Genomic DNA, 22,093 nt, shown 5'->3' with positions numbered 1-22,093 from the left:
GGATGAAACTTAAACCTCATTTTGCTTAAATGAAAAAAAAAACTTTGAAATAGCGCAGTCCTTGAACGTGAACAATGCACCATTGAATTATGCAACAATCGGTCAATTATTCATTGGGGCGGCTGTGTTACAGCCGTGCTTTAAAAAACCTTGCAAAATGGGAATGGGCTTTGGCATGCTGTGTCGACACTTTTCACTCAGAAATGCTTACGGGAGAAATTTGTCTCTCCGTGTCGATTTTACATTCCGTGTACTTTTTTTTTTTATACTGGATGAGCCGCAACTCTACAACCATCCCCCTGTGGACTTTAAATCAAAATAAATGTAAAATAATTTTATAAAAAGGCCATTTTTTGAATAAACATTGACATAGATTGGTAACCCCCGATAAAAAGCGAGTTAGAAATAAATCATTTTAACACGTAAACAATTTGTTGTTCCCTGTTTCTCAAAGTTTTGTAAGAAAATACATTAAAGATACCATAAACATCATCACAAGAAGGGATCGGGAGTCTCACGTCATTGCGCACAGGCAAAGCATGCACCTTACAGTAGACGACAGATTGAACCTGTGATTATGATAGCGATTGTAAAGCAGAACATTACTTCAAATTGAAAAAAACAAATCTCTTCTTTTATTTCTACAAGACTATTTTACTTGAGTTTTTTGAAGGTAGTAACATTTCAACTTATTAGATCGTGTTTAGGGATATTGTGAGCTCGAGGATTTAATAAAAACTCTTTTATTACTTATAGTTTATCTTGATAATGTCTGTGTATTGTTTGTACAGACATTTGAGACTTCTTGTGATTAAGGGCTATACAAAAAAACGTGACTTGACTTGACCTGTGAGTCACAATGGACAACAAACCCTAACTACACAAAATTTAACTCAGTTTTTTTCCTTCCCAGGACCCTTTGTCGGTTCCTTCAACAATTGGAAGTCTCGTTGAACCCCCCAGACCGAGAAACCAAGAACAATCTGATTCCTTATAGAGCTACACATTAAAGCTGCAGTAGGAATTGGATTATGCCTTTGATCTTTACTGAGGACTCCTAAACTTTGAGAAACCAACCCATGGATTTCGGATCCCCTGAATTGGATTTTGTTTTTCTTTGCTTATATAAAAAGCCTTTTTGTCTTTCTTTGTTCATTTGATGAAAGTTCATGGCATTCATTTGAATTGTCATTAAAATGTAAAGTGTATTATTGAGTAACTTCAATTTTTGACGCTAAACACATTTAAGTCTATTTTATAACCCTATTAGTTCGCGTAAATGTACATTTTGGGACAAATACTGGGTTATCAACCAAAATAAGAGTAGAAAACTGGTCACCAAGCTGAAATAGAAATAAAACAGGATGAGTAAACCAAGATTAACCAAATTTAGGATTTTGTAGCCAAAACCTTCAACCAAATAAGAGTGTTCTTTTAATATAATGTATGTTAAATGTTGTCGTTTTTCTTCATTTTTCATTAAATTGCTGGCTTTTGTTCAAATTAGTTTTTACTATGGCGTTCCTTCGATTAATTTTACCACTCATAAAACCTAGAACTAGTCCTGTAGCTTTTCTTCCCCCCTCTCTAACAGCATAGGGGATACACTTTCTTCCATTTTGCAGCCGAGTAACTGTAAGATTCATCCCTATCATATGTGGTAGCAGATAACAATTGTTATTCTTTTTAGATACTTTTTAGATATTGAATGAGAAAAAAACGTAAAAGGTCAATTTAAAAAAACATGATAATTCAAGCTTCTTTAAAAGCACGCATGAAACCAGGGGCTGGATTTAAGTCTTAACAGTGTGCCGTGAGATTTTATGAACAATAATAGCCTTAGCTCCGAAAAGGTTGGGAAAAATTGCAATAGTTACATAATATTTAATTTATGAAGATGTGCACATCCCATCCAAATGTGACTAAGTTGCATTAATGTCAAACAATTTTATAATGGTGTATTCTTTAACCTGGGATGGGCTCCAGCACCCCGGCGACCCTACTTAGGTACTACTGGCACTAAGATAATGGATGGATGGATGGATGTATTCTTTAACTGCAATCAGCATGGACAAATCCTAAAACAATTTCCTTCTAAGCACATTATAAAAACACTGGAATATATCAGAAAAAATATTATATCAGATTGATAAAATGTTTTCTTCATAGGATTAAAGAGTGCCATTTTTAAGTCGAAAGTGCTTCCTAGACAATATTGTCACTTAATAAGAAATATGCTGTTAATGCTAGTGTCCAACAGATGGCCCTTTTTTACATCTTTAGTTGTTCTATTATAAAAAAACATTTCATAATTAGCTATTAACTGGTAAACTCTATCCATCTATCTATCTATCTATCTATCTATCTATCTATCTATCTATCTATCTATCTATCTATCTATCTATCTATCTATCTATCTATCTATCTATCTATCTATCTATCTATCTATCTATCTATCTATCTATCTATCTATCTATCTATCTATCTATCTATCTATATTCATATGACGGCACGCCGGGTGGGAGGTTCAGGGTTCAAGTCCAGCTACCGCAGCCTCCTCGTGTGGAGTTTGCATGTTCTCCCCGTGTCTGTGTGTGTTTCCTCCGGGCACTCCGGTTTCCTCTCACATCCTCCATAACATGCATGTCAGGTTAATTGGTCGGTCCAAATTGTCCTTAGCTGTGAATGAGGGCAGCAACTAGATCAGGCAACCCTCCTAAGGATAAGCAGGGATCAGAATTTTCCGCGGAACCGCGGATTTCCGCTGTTTTTGAACCCCAAAGGTCATTCCCGTAAATCGTCTAAATTCGATGAGAAAATATTTTGGGGGGGTGAGGTATGATACGTGACTGTTTCATCACCCCAAGTTAGCAGTTAGAGATCGCGAGAAAAATCGGCAAAAAGAAGCGCAACAAATAGATCGACTCCTACCATTGGTCGATAGGTTCGCTGATAACCAATCAGCGGAGCTTTTGTTCAGAGCATTGGCTTTCTCAAACATGGCGCTCCTTCCGGTCTTTTCAAACGGTGAAATGAGTGTTTGAAAAAGTAAATATGAAAATACTAAGAAAAGAAGACGAGGCTTTTGTCTCCGAGATTGATAAAGGAATCAAGAATAAATTTAAGTGGTCATGGCTGGAGAAGACTGTCACAGTAAACGTTAAAATCAGCGCAAAGATCGAGGAAGTTACAGAAACTTTGAGCCAGTTCATCGCAAAGTGTGATGTTCCAGGGAAAGCAAAGTGTCTACAGGTATACTGTGTCAATCTGATCAATTATGGTACGCGAGGTTGTGTGGCACTGATCGATCATGCTAAAATGAACAAGCACAAAGCAAAAATAGCTTGCCGGCGATCAAATTATGCACTCGAATCCGCATTTAAAATCGGCAGTGAAACTAACAGTAACACCAACGGTTCAACATTATTGGCCGTTCCAAATCCTTCCACTTCAAATACTAGCAGCAGTCAACCACTGGTTCCCCTGTGTGACAGAAAATCCCAATCTGAGGTATTTATAAATCTATTTATTTATGAAATGATTTTATCTTTTGTGTTTATACAATATTTAGAACAGGATAAACTAAATTTAAAATTTGTTATAAACATGATTAAAATAAATTATTTTGTATCATCATGATCATGTTCAATATTACAAATGCTTTTAATGTCAATATATTATTATTTTTTTAATTTATATATATATATATATATATTTATATATAAAATACATGGTTTCTGTTTTGTTGGATTTAATTCATTCTAGTGCAATTTTTCACATAGCAAATAAGATAAGTGCTGTTGGCTTCAGGGGGGCTTCGCCCCCCAGAGCCCCCCACCGGGCTCCGCCCTGGACCTGGCTATTTCAGCTGAAAATGAAAATCTCCATTCTGATCCCTGGATAAGCAGTGCAGATCATGGATGGATGGATATATAAATGTATATAGATACATGCATATCTATATCTATAAATCTATTTACCCACTCGGTGATGTTTTTTTCCAATCAGCTTCACACACTTGAAAGAACACAGGGAATAATTTATTTACAGTCAGTTTGGTCACACTCCATTTACATAACGTGTGGGTCTCCAATTAGCTTAAAAAACACACACATGGAAGTCAAAGGTGCGCACCCCCATCCCAGAAACACTCCCGAAGGATAAAGGATTATTCGTATACGTTTTCTTTCACTGATATACAAAGAGAAGAACAATATGCTCAGTCATTTTCTACAGTACAGCATACCTGCTTTTACTTTCTTTTTTTTAAATCATTAATTCCCGTCACATCCTTACATACATGGAAAAAAAAAAGAGGGCAACCCTCTTTCTTACGATTTTATTGACAACATTATTGGAAGTACAATGAAGAAATTACTTTGAGAGGGGAAAAACAAGAAGCAATATAAGTTAGCAGTGATAAAACACACATATGGGAATGGGGGAGGGCTTTTTTCTCTTCTGATTGGAACGCACACGCTCAAAAGTGACGTTGGGTTATTCCTATAAGAATATACACGCACGGTGAAAAGTTTTTCAGCCACAAGAGTTTACTTTACACATGATGTGAAAGCAGGAAGATAGGGGATTTTATTTTTCAGGAGTTGCACAAACAACAGATGGTTCTTGCGGTTCTCATGACTCTTTTTAAAAGAATGAGAAAGGTGCAGAATGAGGCGGGCCCAAAGTAATCATAAATGTACAGCAAAATTCCCCAAAAATATCACCTCCCTTAAAGAGATTACAGTACGAGCGTACAAGAGGAGGATAAAAAGACTGCTTTTTTTGTGTGTGTTGGTGAGTAAAACCCTTAAGTGTTTGCTCAGCACAATATAGGATTTTTCTTCATTAAATATAATAATTCCAGGACGAACATCAACATCATGCCTGCATGCTTTCTCGACAAAGTGGTAGCTATCGAAGAGAAGGATGGCTCAGGAATACAATAGAAAAAAAATGGACAAAAAGTTGATATAAACAGTGGTATTGTCTGCCTAGTAGTCTACTCCATGACATTGTATATTCACACATTATAACTGCTACACTTGTCCTATGTACAACCATGGTAGAAAGCAAACTTGTGGTACTGTCATTCTAAGAAAAAACATATTTGTCCTAAACGTCTTTTTTGTCTGTGGTGAAATTCTAATTGAAATACAAAAGAAGGGCAAATTGATGTCACCTGTATTAAAAAGAAATCTTCGGTGCTGCGTTTGTTTGAGTCAAACGTTTGACTGTGCTCAGAGTGTACGACCCCAAGCTGTTTTTTGCTGAAATCCCGAAGAGGGGGACAAACTGGCTCTTATTCTACATTCAGCCGCACCTTCTGCCAGCAAACCCCCTCTCCCTCCTCCCACGTCGTCCCCAAAAACGAAATCGCCCTGGAAATGGACTCTGGAGAATCTTCCTATCCTTTGTTTTTAATATTTTTTCAAATAAGCCTTTTCCCTTCAGGTTTACTCTTAGTATGTGGCTCCTGTCGGCAGTTTTAGTACATGACTGCAGTTTTCAGGAAGAGTCTTCCATCTGAAACACAAAGACAACAATTCAAATTAGATTTAGGGTTCATACACCTTTTCATAGCCAAACCCTGGCACTTTAAGGACTTTCAAGGGACATTTTCTGATTTCTACGGTACCATTAAAGAAGAAATCCGGTGTGAATCGTGTATTTTGCAGATCCATGACTATATCTGCAATTCATATATGCAAATTTTAATCTTTATTACGAAATAGGATTTTTACATCTTGAGTAAATTCCGAATATATTTGTTTTTGAGACAAGGTGTTGGGTAAAAATTAGTAATATGTCAATAACATATTCAGTTGCAGAAAGTTCCTCCCATTACATGTTACGACTGGGAAACATGACCTTAATTTTGGCTTGGCTTATAATAAATGTGCTTGATAAATATGTAATCCTTGCACTAATACACATTTCATAGTGCCTTGTATAAGTGTAGAATGCACCAGCCTCTTGAACACAACCTGCAGGGGGAGATGATGTTTTATACGACAATGCCATACAAACAAATGCCTGCTGCCGAGGGAACACCAAAAGCTATGGCAAAGTAAAGCCACCGGGGAGCAGTATCGGCGTCATTTTAATGCAGAGCTGCTGATGAAGATGCCAACAATTTCAAACATTTACAAGCACTTCACCAAAAATTCAAATGCTTCTCAATACTTGAAAACGCAACTTTGAAATTTAAGAATTTTCAAGGCTCTCAAGACCCTGGTTATTGAAGACGAGTTGCGCGCATTCACAGCCTCCGATCTGATTAAGGTCAATCACGAAAAGGAACAATTCTCTGCTTTTAACTTAGAAGAAGCAGTTTTGTTTGTGTGATCAATTAGAAAGGTTTCTTAAAGTTAAAAACTTGAATCGAAGTGTCTTTGTTGTCATTGATATCATCATTGTGAAATGCTGTATGCGACAAGTTTAGACATGGTACTTCAAGGTGGAGGGGGGGGGGATTTTTGAGGGTTATTGTTCTATCTTTATTATTCATTATCCATTATTCGTTATCGGTCAGTTCATAATACGCTACAAAGCCTAGGAGCCGGGACACTTACTCTCAGCCAAAAGGCCAAGCTAAGGTCCTAGCCCTAAAGCCTTGCTGCGATCATTGCGAATGCACCGTTCCCGGAGGTACTGCAATGCCGGGCCGATGCGTGGAGTGGACAGAGCAAGCATGTAATAAAGACTTTAAAGAGAAAAACGATACAATACTAAAATGCAGACAAAATACGTAGTGCTTAGAAACTGGTCTAAATTATGATGTTTGTGAATGAAAAATAATTGTGCATTGTAAAAATAGTGCAATGAAAAGAAGTGCAATAACATTTACCAGCAACAAATAAAGAAACAAACCCAAATAAATCGCAAGATGCTTTCACAGTTTTGTGCGATCATTTATGGCTGTGATGGCCCCGGGGAAGAAGCCAATTTGTCCTTTTTTTGAGAGACAAATGTTTGCACACATTGGAGTTGCCAAAGGTGGTTGTAAAATTGGCTTATTATTGTCAATCATCTTCTCAAATTATGACATAAATGTATATTTATTAAAACAACATAACATTACTTCAATCCCAAGCTCTCAGACATATTTACCGTAAGCGCTGTGCTATCTTCCGACAGTACTTAGCTAACGACATTTGTCCATTCCCTGCGAGGACGGGCTCGTGTCGGAAACGCCACGCCGGTAAAAGCGTTTGTCAGGAAGCTTGTCGGATGTTTATTACCTTTCTTCAGAAAAGCGCTCGGTAATGCCTTTACCGTGCCGCCCGTTTCTGTATAGCGGCACGGCTAAGTCATTGAAAGACAAAACGCACACAAAGACATTTAGCTGCGAGAGATGCCAGACTTAACATGACTGTGGTGTGTAAGCTGAGGACCCAAGTGGTTAGAGGATTTAAATATTGTTATTATTAGGTTTTTGGTTCGGACAAGGAGTTAATGTATTATGAATGTATGCTTATACACTTACTATGTCCCGCATAAGTTATAATGCTTCTTCAGTTTAGATATACTAACGTAGTTTAGGGTTGTTACACCTTTTCATGGTCAAATTCAAGCATTTTTAAGGACTTTCAAAGCTTATTTTTCAATTTCTGCAAAGTACAATTAATAGAGTGTCAATCATGTATTTTGCAGAATCACAATTATATCTGTGATTTATATCTGGGATTTCTAATCTTGCGTTTGCATTTATCAAGATTTTTTTTCTAATATATGTATGTATCTGAAGAATACGTGCGTAAATTATATATATATATTATTATATATACCAGTGCCATGTCCCCCTAGTGGGAGGTGGCTAGAGTATTTTTCTGACTCTTTCTGGGAAATCGATACAGAGGAGGGGATTCCCAGCCCCCTCGCTCAATCCAACTGATGTTTTGGGAGTAATTAGGTGACCAAACCCCCCAATTCCAACCCCTAATGCCGAGCGCCAAGCAGGGAGGCAAAGAGTACCAATGTTGTGAGCCTTAGGTATAATCCGGCCGAGGCTTGAACCAGCGACCTCCGGGTCTCAGGGCGGGCGCCCTACCCCAAGTCCACCGAGCTTTGTTGGGTAAAATGACAGCAATAAACAGCTTACATTTTCAGTCGCAAGAAGTGCTTCTCATTAGAATTTAGTACTGGAAAACGTTTCCTTAACTTTTTGTATGGCCCATACTCAAAGTCCATAATTGATACAAAATCTTTACACTCATGCATGTTTCACCATGCCCTCTTTAGGAATATGATGCACGTTCTCTTGGGTGTGACTCGTAGGGGGCAATGACGCTTCATAGGACAATGCCATACAAACTAATGCCAGCTGCCGCTGAGAGAGTATATCATAAATGTTCTGCATTTATATAGAGGAAATGCAATTGAAAAGCAAAGTCACCAAAGAGCAGTATCGGCGTCATTTCTAAGACGTCCTGCTGTGAAACAATTTTAAGCATTCACAAGCGCTTCACCCAAAATTCAAGCACGTTTCAAACTTTAAAAACACAACATTAAAAATCAAGCACTTAAAAGATTTTTAAGCATCTGTACAAACCTTGGTTACTGTTGTATAATGTTCACAAAGGTACACTATCACTCATGAACTATGTTTTATGCAGTTATTCTGCCCTTAGGAAAAGGTCATTTGAGTTTGATTTCCAGATTTATTTTGAAGGAAACACAGGAAGTGGCGTCACATTTGGAATTATATTAGGTCAGTCTAGTTCAAGGGTGTCAAACTAATTTAGTTCAGGACCCACATGGTAGAAAATAATTTTTGTTTTGTGAATTTGGTCAGTTGTTTGTGGTGTGGTGTCACACTTACTGTATTTTTATTATAAATTGTAATTTAGCTCTGTTTTGTTCTAACAAGTTATTACGTTTTTGCAGTTTAAGGGTTGATAGTGTTATGATTGGGTAATGCTTACAAAATTACTTTCTTGGTTTAGTACTTTGACTATGTTCCATTGATGATATTGTGGTCAGTTGTCATGCAGTTGTTCAGTGCATGAACTGCCATTGAATCTTGTCCTAAATGAGTTTCTGAGTGATACTGTACTTTTGTCGGCACACTGAGGTCTTGCAGTAATATCCCTGCTGAACATAGGACATTAAAGGGACAGAGTGTAAATATGTATTACAGTATTAGGAGGAAAACAATCTACGGAGATTCAAAGTGACCAAATTGCACCATTTTTCTTCTCTTTTTTTTAAATGCCCAGGCTCTTTAAGAGGTTTCGGGTACTCGAAACAGGAAGATACATCAACTCTCATTAGAAGAAGCTCATGTTAAGTAGAATAATACTAAAGGGTGTCAAACTCATTTAGGCTCAGAGGGCCACAGGGTGAAAGAACCAGTCTTGCGGGGGCCAAATTAGAAGATTACACAGAAAGAAACAGAGAGAGATATTGAGAGAGAGGGAGAGACAGACAGACAGAGAGAGAGAGGGAGAGCGAGAGAGAAAACAGTTTTTATATAATTTGTTTATTTTGTGTATAAATGAGCTAAAATTGTATTTGTTTCTTCTGTTAGTGCAGAGTTTTCAAACTCATTGGAGCTTGGGGACCACATGATAGAAAAAAAACATTCTCACAGGGCCACACTAGAAGGTTATAGAAAAAGACAAAGAGATTTAGTGAAAGAATGAGAGAGACAAAGAAAAAAATAAAGAAACAGAGGAAAATAGAGAGACACAGAAAAAAGACAGAGAGAGAAAGAGAGAAAGAAAGACAGGGAGAGAGAAACATAGAAAGACAAAGGAAGAGCGAGCAAGTTGAATTAGAAAAGAAAATTTGAGATTGGAAGAGCAAAAAAAAAGAGAGAGAAAGAAAGAAAAAGAGAGATAAAAAAGAGAAAGCAAAAATAAAAAATATATATAGAATGAGAGTGAAAGAGCAAGGAAAATTAATAAAAAGAGAAAGAAAAAAAAGACAGAGAAATAAAGACGAAATAAAAACGGAAAAATAAAGAGAAATAAGAAAAAGAAAAAGAAAAAAAGGAAGAGAGGAAAAACAGAGAGACAGAAAAGAGAAAGCGCAAGAAAGCAATGAAGCAAAATAGAAAGAAAGAGAGAAAAAAAGGATAGAGAAGATGAGACAGCCAAAGGGAGCGAGAAAGAATGAAAGAAAATAAAGAGAAAGACATAAATAAATAGAGAGACAAGGAGAGAAAAACATGAAAAAAAGAGAATATAGTAAGAGAAAGAGAGAAAGAGATAAGAAAAAAAAGACAGCTACAGTCGCTTTGTTAGTAGCGGCTGGCTTTGGCGATTTCCAGTGGACATATTTACAACCCCAGCTCATTTTTCTTGCGTCTTTCTCAGTGTTATATTACGGGACAGATTATAACCCTTGGTAGGCCTGATCTTGCCTCATGGGCTGCACGTTTGACACCCCGGCATTAAATAATGCACTCAGTTCTTCTAATATTAGACATATTTGCAAATATTTACACAATATTAAAAACATGGGATGACTTTTGGGTTTTGCAAAGCGTCCTCATTAAAACCCGATAAAGCTGGTATTGTTACATTTGCACTGAGACAAAAAAACAAAAGTTCATTAAAGAGAATACATATTTCATTAGATGCTAAATAAAACAAAGGATTTTTTTCGGCCTCTCTCAGCATAAAAAAAATCCTTTGAAAGATTAATTAATACATGTAAATTATGCAAATTATGCCCGTGCAAATATTTCATGAAGACAATTAAGGGATTCATTAATTACAGCCGTTTTTTTCTCCCTCCTTTCTTTTCCTTCAATCACATTCATTCCTTTAAATTTCAATTGCACTCGAACTGTTTGGATGTTAAATCTAGCAGCGACAAAATGAATTTTGTAGACAGCAGATATCCAAGATGGAGGCGGCGCTGCCCCGCCTGCCGAAAGAGCTTTGCTCCCACTTGGAAGCCGTTCAAAACGCGGCCAAAACCAATTAATAAACACGGACTGTGTTCATATTGCAGAATTAGAGAAGTGTGACAAAAGACAAATAGAAATAATTAGTTGGCTAAAAATGACGCCCTCATTACCTCCTTTTCCACCCGCCGCCGCCTCCTCGCATGCCGAGTTAGGAGAATATGCCGACACATTTGCTCCGATGAGACAGAGCACTTCCCTTTTTTTATTTGGTTATTTATTTCCCTCTCTGCCTAATTCATTAAACTCATTTTTTTGGGGTCTGCCATTGGAGGTTAATTATCAAGCTAGGCTGCCAGGGAAGGAGGCATGGGTGTTCGACAATTTGTTTTCATATTCAACAAAAAGTACACAAATAAAGCCTGAACGTTTATTAAAAAAGTACCCTATTTTCTGGACTATAAGTTGCAGTATTTTTTCATAGTTTGGCTGACGGTGCGAATGGTACTCCAGTGGGACTTATAAGTGAAACTATTAAAAGATTATTATATGATTGACTTTACACTTTTATTACAGGTATATCATTTCACATGTTATTTTAACACTAAACCTCAAGAGGGCACTCTAGGCCTGTGTCAATATTTTCAACCTTGCTATGTTGTTGTTTGGGCATTTTTCAAAGCGGAAAAGGGAAATGGCTTATATTCGACCTTCCGAGTTGGAGGAGTTGTTCACAGGTAAAAGTGACACCGAAGATGAATATTTCATTGGATTTAGTGATTTGGAGTGACGCTAATAGGGTGGCATGGTGGATGGGTTTTGCAGAGGTCCAGGGTTCAAGCCCAGCTACTTTTGCCTCATTTACTATGCTTTATGGGTGTGACTTGTTTGCGGTGTCATGGCCTTTCATAACTAGTTTATGATTCGATAGTTTACAAGGGCAAACATTCATCATAGATGTACCTTCTCCTTTCACTTGTCACTAGATTGATGCATTTGAATTTAAATCTAGAACATTTTCTTCCAGGTGGGGTGGGGTGATACCCTATGATGCCCCTAAATACTCCACCTACGAGGGTCTCACGCAATTCTATCGCAAACACTGCAATGCATTTCACAAATTTGATATTAAACATGGCACCATAATGTGCAGCTTTTACGTATACTGTGTAAAATCCTGACACCAAAACATTTTGCAGCTGGTTCAAAATGCAGAAGCGAGACGTTCGACTAAGACAAGAACGTTTGACCATATCACTCCTATATTAGCTTACTTGCACTGGCTCCCATTCCACTTAAGACGTGACTTTAAGGTTCTCTTTCTCACAAACAAATGTTAGCATGGACTTGCCCCCTCTTATCTCTCAGATTTGGTGTCCCCCTATGTTCCTGGACGCGGCCTCCGCTCTGAAAATGCTGGTCTACTTGTAACTCCAAGAGCCAAGAAGAAGTCTGCAGGCTCGAGACCGTTGCTGTGGAATGCTCTGAGATCTGACACCTCAGTGGTTAGTATCTCGTTTTTAAATCTAGACTTAAGACCCACTTCCATTCCATAGCTTATGATGACCACCTCATACTTTTTCCGACTGCCTGGCTGATGGTGATACGAGGGAGAAGGACGATTTGAGCTGAGTCAACGCCTACATCGACCAGCCAGCAGAGATGGGAAGCTGCGTCGTTGCTTTCATGAACTTTTTAGAATATTTTATAGGCTTGTGGCATCGTTGCTGTCATGGACTTTTTGGACAATTTCTCATATTACCTATGTTTTTGTTTATTGCTGTTCAATCGGTTTGTGTACTTTTACCCAATGCTAAATATATTGCACCCTGTTCATCCTGGAAGAGGGATTACCACTTGTGAGGCCCCTTCTTATGGTTTCATATTTTCCTCATGCTGAGGTTTTGAGTTTTTCCGTGCCGGCATGTTGGTTTAAAATCAGGCGATGGTTTAACTGTAACCTGTGCAGTCCTTTGAGACATGTTGTGTTAAATGGCTAGACAACTTGACTTGACTTAACAGAGAGTGAATGGCATTAAATTAAAAGAGGTGGTTACTTTTCACAAATGTAACTTTTGTCTTTCGCTGTGGCCGACGATTTACACATAAAATTCCGATTAAAGGCGCCCAACCCCTTCGCACTTCTCCCGAGGCGACTTGGAGCGACACATCTTTGGCGTGATAATTGAAGATGTTTTAGTGCCGTGTCTTGTGTGTACGTAAAAAGAGATAGCAGAAGGCCCAGTGAGGTTATCGCCGGTGAGCGCCCTTCCCCAAAAAAAGCCACCACACAGCCATCCCCCCATATCCCCCTGGCCCTGGAGGCATACAAACAAACAAAGCATTAAAAATGCACAAGGCTTATTCATAAAATGGATTGATTTGGCCTCTTTTATTGCTACCAAAGGGGAGATTCCAACGCTTTTGGTGGTTTTATGACTCATTAGTATTTCCTGAGCGGTAAACAAACGCGTCTGCTTCAGCAACGAATGCTAACACGCAAACAAATGCATGCTGTTTGCCACTTTTGACTGCATGGTGATGTTTTTACCCTTGGTGGAGTTTAAAGGATTGCTTATTTGTTTTGGTTTGTTGCTAAGCAAAACTTCTAAGCAATTAAGAATTTGTACAAAACACACAAACATTAAGAGTAGATTGCTCGAGTCCCTTGTACAAGAAATTAGCCCGATAACCCCAAATATGATATTACAGAGACACCTCGCAACTTCGTGCTTCGGTTATTGCTATCTGCCTTACGGATTTTCTTTATGCATTGGGTTCTAAATTCTGCTTGGCTAAACAGACGGAGGTGCTTTAAATCACCAACAAAACTGGACCTATCTACCAGCAAACCTGCTCGAGAGCTGCATGCGGCCCTTTGGCGTTCTCGAGATGTTTCCTGATGCTTTTTCAAAAATGTTTGATTTCTGTAGGACAGAACCACAAGGTAAATGCAGTTTTCCATAATGGCCACCTGATGACAGCAAAGTATCATAGGGAAATGGATCGGGTCATTAATTCATAGAGTTGTGCAATAAAACAGAAGAATATTTTTAAAGGATCTTTTGACAGTACAGACATTGTAACAAAGTTTACAAAATACAGTACTTTTATTTGTTAAACAAATACCTGATCCTGTAAACCGGGTTTCTTATTTAAATAACTAATAAAATAAACACATTTAATTTATTCATTTAATTAATTTGGAAAAATATCACAAAATACCAACGGATTTATCTTTGGTACAGACAGCGCGTGGCGAGGGGAGAAAAGGTGCGTGCACACAGTTTGTAAAGCTCTGCCCATTCTTACCACTCCCCAAATCAACTTGCTCTGGGTGCTTTGCTGGAGTTTTGAGGTGTTTACAATTTGTTCTGTGGGTTTTCATCACAAAATGTTCCAAAAGTGAACATAGATTGTTCAATGACCTTCCATATAAAATATTATTTTGCAATGAACCGCTAAAATGGGGTCTGTTTGTGTGACACTTTGACTATGCTCTAAACATACAGGACTGAACCATTTTCATGTTGAGGGTCTTCCCTGCTTTGCACGTGCTAAAATGCCTTGGCAAGTAACAATGAAGTGGATAGTTTCGCATCTTCAATTTCATCTCTGAGCCAGATGTACTCATGAAAGAGCCACATTTGACTAGCGAGCTATAGTTTCCTGACTCTTGTACTAACCAGTAACCTACCACTGTTTGGTTTCTATTTTGGTTAACTAGGAGGAAAGGTGAACATTTCCCCACCTACTGAACAGAAAATCGGTTGTTCCAGTTAAGTTCTACTGAGGCCCATTGTTTCATTCCCCCGAATGCATTGCATTGTCTCCAAAGACAAGCGATGATCTTGACCCAGTGCGGCAGCCCAGATGGTGAACAACATGGCCCAATGGCAAGCACACTGAATGTGTGTGTGTAAGAGGCAGATACGAAGGAAAAGAAAGAGATTTATAGTCTCATCTGAGCCCTTGTACCTTGTATTGTCCTTTCAGCATCTGTTCTTCCGCTGCCGCGGTCGCTCTCCATCTCAGGGGTCAGAGCGTCTGCGGCAGAAAAGAGATCAACGCCGTTAAACATCCTGCCGCCGTCTGACTGGCCGGTGCAATGTCTCCGGCGAAAGCGCATTGCTCACTCGGAACGAGCAGCGCCTCCTTCTTAAAGCCTTACGGGCGAATGGAAGACATAGTTTCCCTTTAATAAACTGTCGCTCGGAGTCACTCTACCTTCAAACGACGGCTTCCAATGCACCCGGAGAGTCTTCACAGCGATTTTCCACGAACACTATTTTTTATAGTTTGTTTATTTTGGTTATAAATGAGCTTAAATTGTATTTTTTCCATCCTCTAGTGCAGGATTGTCTAACTTATTTGAGCTTGGGACCACGTGATAGAAAAAAAAAAACTCACAGGGCCAGACTAATAGGTTAAAGCAAAATAAAAAAAGAAAGGGAGAAATAATGAGAAAAATAGATGGAAAGAGGGAGGAAAAAGGAAGAGAAAATAAGAAAGGTAGAAAGATAAATAAAGAAAAAAAAAGGGAAAGAGATTAAGAGGGAAATGGAAAAAAAGAGGAGAGTAAGAAAAAGCAAGATAAAGAGGGAGAGCAAGAGAAATACATAGAGAAAGAATGAGAAAAAAGAAAAAGAGAGATGAAAATGAGAAGAGAGAGAGACAGAGAGAGAGAGAGAGAAAAGAGAAAGAGAAGAAGAGAGAGAGTGTGAGATAGGGGGAGAGGGAGAGAGAGAACAAATACAGCTAAAGTTGCTTTGTGTGTGTCGCCTGGCTTTGGCAACAGCCAGTGGACATATTTAATACTGCAGCTCGATTATCCACGTGCTTTTCTAAGCTGTAGCGCCGTGGGTCTGATTGAACCTCTTTGCGGGCCTATTCTGGCCCGCAGGTCACATGTTTGACAATTTAAGTGTGTGTCTGAGGGGTGGGAAGACTACAGCCCGCTGGTCCATATATGACCTATCAGCCTTTTACTCTGGCCTGCCAAACTTATGAAAATATACTGATAATATGATAAATTGTCATACTTATGTTAAAAGTGTCTAACTCCCTTTTTTAGGATAAATTGAGATTTTTGCCTTAATCAGCTTCCTTCAGAAAGCTGCAATGTCTGAAAAAGTGCCCAAATTGGGCAATCTTATTGCAGATAACAAAATACAGACACTCTCATACTAACAACCATTGGACTTAGGAAAAATGGTAGAAGCAAACATTTTTTTCGGGACGTTGGACATTGCTGTAAGTTAGATTTTGTATCGTGTGCACCTTTTTCCGAGTAAAAGACATTACTGTAGTACTTTTTCCCGCTGTTACCGGCGTGTGGCGCTGTAAGAGGTCACCCAGCATACACTGGCTTCCTCTACTTCGTGTGTATACATACTATACTGTATCTCCAACACGCCAAGAACTTTGACATTTTTATTGTTTAATATCTTAAAATATTATATATGTTAATATATAACATATGCATCCATTTGAAATGGTCGGTGTAAAATTTAAAGGAGAGGTGAGCCGTTTCATTTTCAAATGAAAGTGGAATAAGAAAGCTTGATGCGGTGGAGAAAATGGTTGGATCGCTTTTTCTCTGCAACTTTCTACCACTAGGGAGGAAGTCGCCTAACTCTTGAAGCCCATCTTCCTAAAGTAAGTTCAAATTTAACTTTATTTATCTTTATAGGGCATATTATTTTGTGAGATGTTTATTTTTTAGTACAAAACAATACAGCTTACTAATAAAAGCCTTAAACATACTTATGTAAACCTTAAACGTACAAAATATAGAACTGAAGAAACTTACAAACAAATTCAACATACGAACGATCGTCCAGGAACGTATCTCGTTTATAAGTAGAGCAGCGTCTTTAAACAGTATTTTCTCCTTAATTCGCCCATGGACTTTTTTTCTCTCGAAACGGGCATTTTAATGGGGGGTAAAGAAAAATCTGCAAAATGAATTGAGTCGTTAGATTTTGGTTGTTTGGATGGATCCCTTAACCACTCGGGCCTTAGGGCACACTTTTCCTGTAGTGTGTCTTGGGCAAGTACAGCCTGAATGGTGTCCATCCCTCTCCAAGGCAACATATGTTTCCCCTCAGTCTCGAACTGGAGACCATTCACGCAATAGGCTTATAGCTAACCACTGCACTACGAAAACACACGAAGCAGGGTTTGTACATCTTTTCTTTATGGCAAAATTCAAGCATTTTAAACGTCTTTCAAAGACAATTTTCTGATTTCTCTAGTACCGTTAAAAGAAAAAAATCGGATATTAATCATGTAATTTGCGAAGCCACAAAAATATCTTCGATTTACATATGCAATTTTCAATCATGTGTGTGCATTTATCAATATAAGATTCAGATGTATCAATGACATATGCTATTTAGATCTTGAGTAAATATGTGTGGATCTGAACAAAACATGTCTAATTATTTTTGAGGCCACTCTCTTCCCATATTGGTGTTGGGTAAAAATAACAGTGTCATGTAGCCCACGTTTTCAGTTGCAGGAAATTCTTCTCATTACAATTTATCACTGGGAATGGCAAAGGCAAAGCAAAGCCACCAGAGAGCGATGTCAGTGTCACTTTTTTAACAGATGGCAACAATTTCAAGCATTTGCAAGCACTTCAACCAAAATTCAAACACCTGTACAAACCCTGTATACAAATGAGCTGAGTTTCCGTGTTTCTTCTGTTTAGTGTGTTGCTGAGGGGTAGGCAAACTACAGCCTGCTGGTCTATCTACTCGGGCGTTGTGAAATTTCTCCCTACCTGTTGAGACGTCCTACCAATGCCCAACGCTCATGAGCATGCACATGCACAACCCTGATAGTGATCTGTGCCTTTGCAAGTTATTGAGTATGTACAATTTTCGTTCCTACATTCTCTCATTTGACTCTTTCACTCCTTTAAAACAATGTTTTCAGACGAAGCTTTTAAGCCTGGCATGTGTTCCAGTGGTAGTTTTCTAGCATGTTTGTTGACTTTGGTAATCACTTAGTGTATGTATTCATGCCAATCCTAGTTTTATATCATCATTAAAGGTTCTGTTTGCAATGATTTTGAGTTGTAGTGCTGCTGGTTTTCCCTGATTATTATAAAAACATAAAAAAAATAAAAAATAAAACAATTGCTACTGTCAGGTCAGCCTACTTTAGGACGTCTTGTGAGGGTAGGATGTAAATTGGTCAAAATAAAATGATAATATTTATATACGATCATACTAATATCATTTTGTTGTTGCTGTTATTACTGTCACCACTGTTGGCTAAGGCTAAACTGGTGGAAAATAATGGCATATTTTCAAACACTGAACATCCTCTTCTGAAGGATATACAATGCATCTTTAAAATGCTCCAAAAAGCTATTGTGCGCTCACTGTGTCAGACATTACAGATGGAAACAGTTCAAGCACGAGCTGCTAATTAGTTTTATAGCATAGGCGATGTTTGGAAATTAATGCGAGGGCTGCGCGCTCTGGCTCTTGAAACACACACTCTGAATGGTGTTAGAGTGCCACATTGAATTCACGCACACTAAAGATGAAACAGTCAAGGGCTACCACATTTTTAGTTCTGTAGGCTCACAAGAATCCTCAACGCCATCAAATGGAATTGCTTCACTCTAACAAAATAATTATTAGAGCTATTTATTTATTATTTCCGTTTGTTTTTCCCCCTGCCAAACGCACACAACTGTGAACATATATCCCCTTGCAACTTACTTGGAGGATTTTTGTTTGCTAAATGTTTTTATTTCACTTCTTTTCATTGCACGATTGTTACGATGCACTATTATTTTTCATTGCACTATCATTAAAACTTAGGCTATTCTCTAAGCACTGCGTTACAAATAATTTTTGCCTTTTTATCCTGGAAATATTTTATTCTTTTTCTCTTTAAAGATTGAATTACATGTTTACACCGGAGTGCCAAGTCTAATTTCGTTGCATCCAATGTTTCACAACGTTAATATCAATGACAATAAAGACAATTAAACTCAATTAAATTCAAATTCTGTCTTTAAAAATGGTGGCTGGAAATCAAATTTTTTTACTCTCTGCCGCTAACTCTTAGCTTAACGTCATTGGAGTCTTAGGGCCCGGTCACACAGCCGTTTGCGTCTGTATCGCGGGTAAAATTTTGCGTTTTTTTTTTGCCCGTGGTTGCCCGCGATGGAAAATGTGCAAAATTGGCCAACCCGCTGTTCATCAGTGGTATGCCCGCAAAACAGACGCCGGCAACTGTTTCGCTTCCTCATCGCGTCATTTCCGCGTCATTTTCTCGAGTGGACCATGGGTATAAAAGCTGCCGAGCCGGCGTTATGCCGAGAAATGCATCCCCTCGCTACTACAACTACTTTTACCTCGTTTTATCTCACTTTCATATCACTTTTAGGGAATTTAATGGCGAACATATAACCAAAACCACTTTGTCTTGCATTTGTTGGGAATGTAATACAACTTAAACCATTCCGTCTTTGTATTTGTTGTGAATGTAATCGAACGGTAATGCACGCCATATACAAATCACTTTTGAGCAGGTAACATGTTTATTTTGCCCTTTTCTATTCAAATCGCTCGTATTGAAACTGTTATGCACTCTACCATAAAGCTTATTTCTGCATAATAAGCTTTACGGTAGAATGCATAACAGTTCTCAAAAGTGATTTATATACAGTGTGCATTACCGTTCGATTACGTTCACAACAAAAACAAAGACGGAATGGTTTATGTTGTATTACATTCCCAACAAATGCAAGACGAAGTGGATTTGGTTATATGTTCGCCATTACATTCCCTAAAAGTGAGATAAAACGAGGTAAAAGTGGTTGTAGTAGCGGGGATGCATTTCTCGGCATAACACCGGGCTGTAGAAATCATAACCGCTCAAGACACAGTCCCGTGAAGATCAAGATTTCAAGCTATGGCACCGAAGAAGCCAATATGTTATTATTGCAATAGTTTTTCATTTTTATTTTATTATCTTGTTATGAAATGAAAAGAAATGTCAAGAAATAAAAATGGATTAAGACGTGGTCACTACGGTGACGGGGATCCATGTCCACCCCTTGACGTCTCGAGCACAACTGACGTGTGCTCGGCAAATCGCGCTGTATATACGCGGAGAAAGGCGTTTGACCGTCACATGCGTAACACGCTAATTTCACGTAATAACACCGCGATACAGGCGCAGAACATGCTATGACCGTGCTCCACCCACGATTACCCACTGAAATTTCACGTCCTACCCATGTGTAACAGCGCCCTGGCCGCGGCCAGAGCACATCGTTCCGCGTCATTACCTCGTGTGCCGCCCGCGGTTAGCACGTGGTCTAAAGTTTTGAGCAGCGCAAAACTTTTTCGCGCGGCCAACCGCGTGTGAATTTCCGACCGCGTGTAAAGCACTGCTGTATCTCGTCTATATGGCGATCTCAAAGCGTCCAACATCGTCTGCTTCACGGGCAGAAATTTCTGGCCGTTATTCAGCCTCGATACGCCCGTGAAAGGCTTGGTGACTGGGTCCTAAAGTTTTGAGCAGCGCAAAACTTTTTCGCGCTGCCAACCGCGTGTGAATTTCCGACCGCGTGAAAAGCACTGCTGTTTCTCGTCTGTATGGCGATCTCAAAGCGTCCAACAGCGTCGGCTTCACAGGCAGAAATTTCTGGCCGTGATTCAGATGCAAACGGCTGTGTGACCGGGCCCTTAGTCAACTCGTTCCTAAAGTACTAAAAACACCTTTCTATTTTCATATTTTTGGGGGTTTGGGTTGGTGTTTTGGATTGTAAACATGCCTTTTCTTTTGCCATTCTCAGGCTACACTAACAAAAAATCCTGGAAAGAGCATAGAATAACTCTATGCCGCTCTTCCCCTCTTTCTTCCTTCCTAATGAGTTGTGAACAGTGCTAAAAGTTGGATAAAAGTAGATAGGCATTGTGGAAAAAAACATATAAACGCTCTTTGAACTCAGTTGGTAATGGTTAACACATACGTAATAGAGAAACTATTCTACTTTTAATTTTTTCAAGACACCTCAATAACACGCCCTGCCTTTAACAAGAAACGCTGCTAGTATGTTAGCTTCCTCAATTAGCACGTTGCTATTGTGAATGTTAAGAAGAAATAAGGTTTTTTAAAGAGTTAAAATGTAGGATGTAAAATACAAAATATTACCTGAAACAATACAAAATAACATCTGACTTACGACCGGCTCACCACCACGTGGACTGACCACAGCCAGCAAAGCTCATTTTTTATAATGCTACTGGGCACCACAGCCCATTGCTGTTGGGGTCTGGGGCGCCTTCTTAAACAATGGGACGCTGAGTGTGTTTGAAACTGGGAAATATCGAAACCCCTGTCCCTAATTATTTTCACTCTTTATAAGGACATTTTGGATAGCACATGTCTTCGGGTCATTTTCATTCGACTGCCACGGCAGGTCTGTTTGTATGTGTCTGATTACACGTTTGGATATATTGTCAGTGCCCACTTGTTAGTTTGTCACTTAATTCCTGGCATTTTCCATTTCTGGTTCTGGTCTTTTCTTCTACTTTGGATTACGTCAGGTTTGGTCTTGTTTGGATATTTCGTTTTGTGAACTCTTGCATGTTTGTCACTTTGTACCTCTTTTATTAAATACCACCCTCTTCTTGAAATGAAATGAAATGATCTGCATTTATATAGCGCTTTTCAAGTCAAGACTTCCCAAAGCACCCTTGCATCAGTACCTGCTCCCCTTCACTTGGGTTCATTCACCAAAATCTTGACAGAAGCAGCCCGACAACACGTAAAACAATTTTGGCAGCGAGCTGGCATCCAGGCATCCCCCCCTTACACAGCAATCAATCACTGCACTCAGCAACTAAATACTGTCTTGGTGGCAGATTTAATGGATTTCAACTGATAGCACTTTCAATTTTAATTACAACCGGTTGGTCAAAAACCGATCCTGCTTGTAAGTCAAATGTCGCTTGTACAATCAATTTCATGTAAAAACAGCAATTTTTGAGTTTCTGACCGTTGAGTGAGCGCATGCTATCGGCGGGCGACGGCTGCTTGAGGGTCTGCTCTGCCTGCTCTCTCCTCTTGGATTCATATTCAAGAGCTTCTTGCAGTTTCCTCTTTGCTTTCTTCTCTTTCTTCAAACGCTTCTGGATGATAGCTAATGTGAGGAAAGAAATAATGCATTTCTTAGAGGTACAAAAGACAAAAGTGTTG

At 38.8% G+C, this 22,093-nt stretch overlaps 1 protein-coding gene across 4 annotated transcripts in view; it reads right to left on the bottom strand.

Moving 5' to 3' along the window:
* Window positions 1-4,018: 4,018 nt before the first annotated feature.
* The window catches only part of dachd (dachshund d), a 217,061-nt gene continuing 198,986 nt past the window's right edge, over window positions 4,019-22,093 (bottom strand). For 3 of the 4 annotated variants that reach the window (XM_088352750.1, XM_088352751.1, XM_088352752.1), the window contains exons 9-11: window positions 21,894-22,037; window positions 14,837-14,905; window positions 4,019-5,526 (exon numbers count right to left, since the gene is read on the bottom strand). In XM_088352750.1, coding sequence (XP_088208876.1) covers window positions 5,489-5,526; window positions 14,837-14,905; window positions 21,894-22,037 — 251 coding nt within the window. In that variant the 3' untranslated portion in view covers window positions 4,019-5,488. The remainder of the gene's footprint in view (window positions 5,527-14,836; window positions 14,906-21,893; window positions 22,038-22,093) is intronic. The other variant, XM_088352753.1, reaches the window with a different exon arrangement.

The sequence above is a fragment of the Urocampus carinirostris genome, chromosome 14 (genome assembly GCF_059441175.1).
Source record: "Urocampus carinirostris isolate Australia breed hairy pipefish chromosome 14, RoL_Ucar_1.0, whole genome shotgun sequence".
Taxonomy (NCBI): domain Eukaryota; kingdom Metazoa; phylum Chordata; class Actinopteri; order Syngnathiformes; family Syngnathidae; genus Urocampus; species Urocampus carinirostris.
Note: the sequence above shows the minus strand (reverse complement) of the source record. Positions and strands in the feature narration are given on the sequence as shown.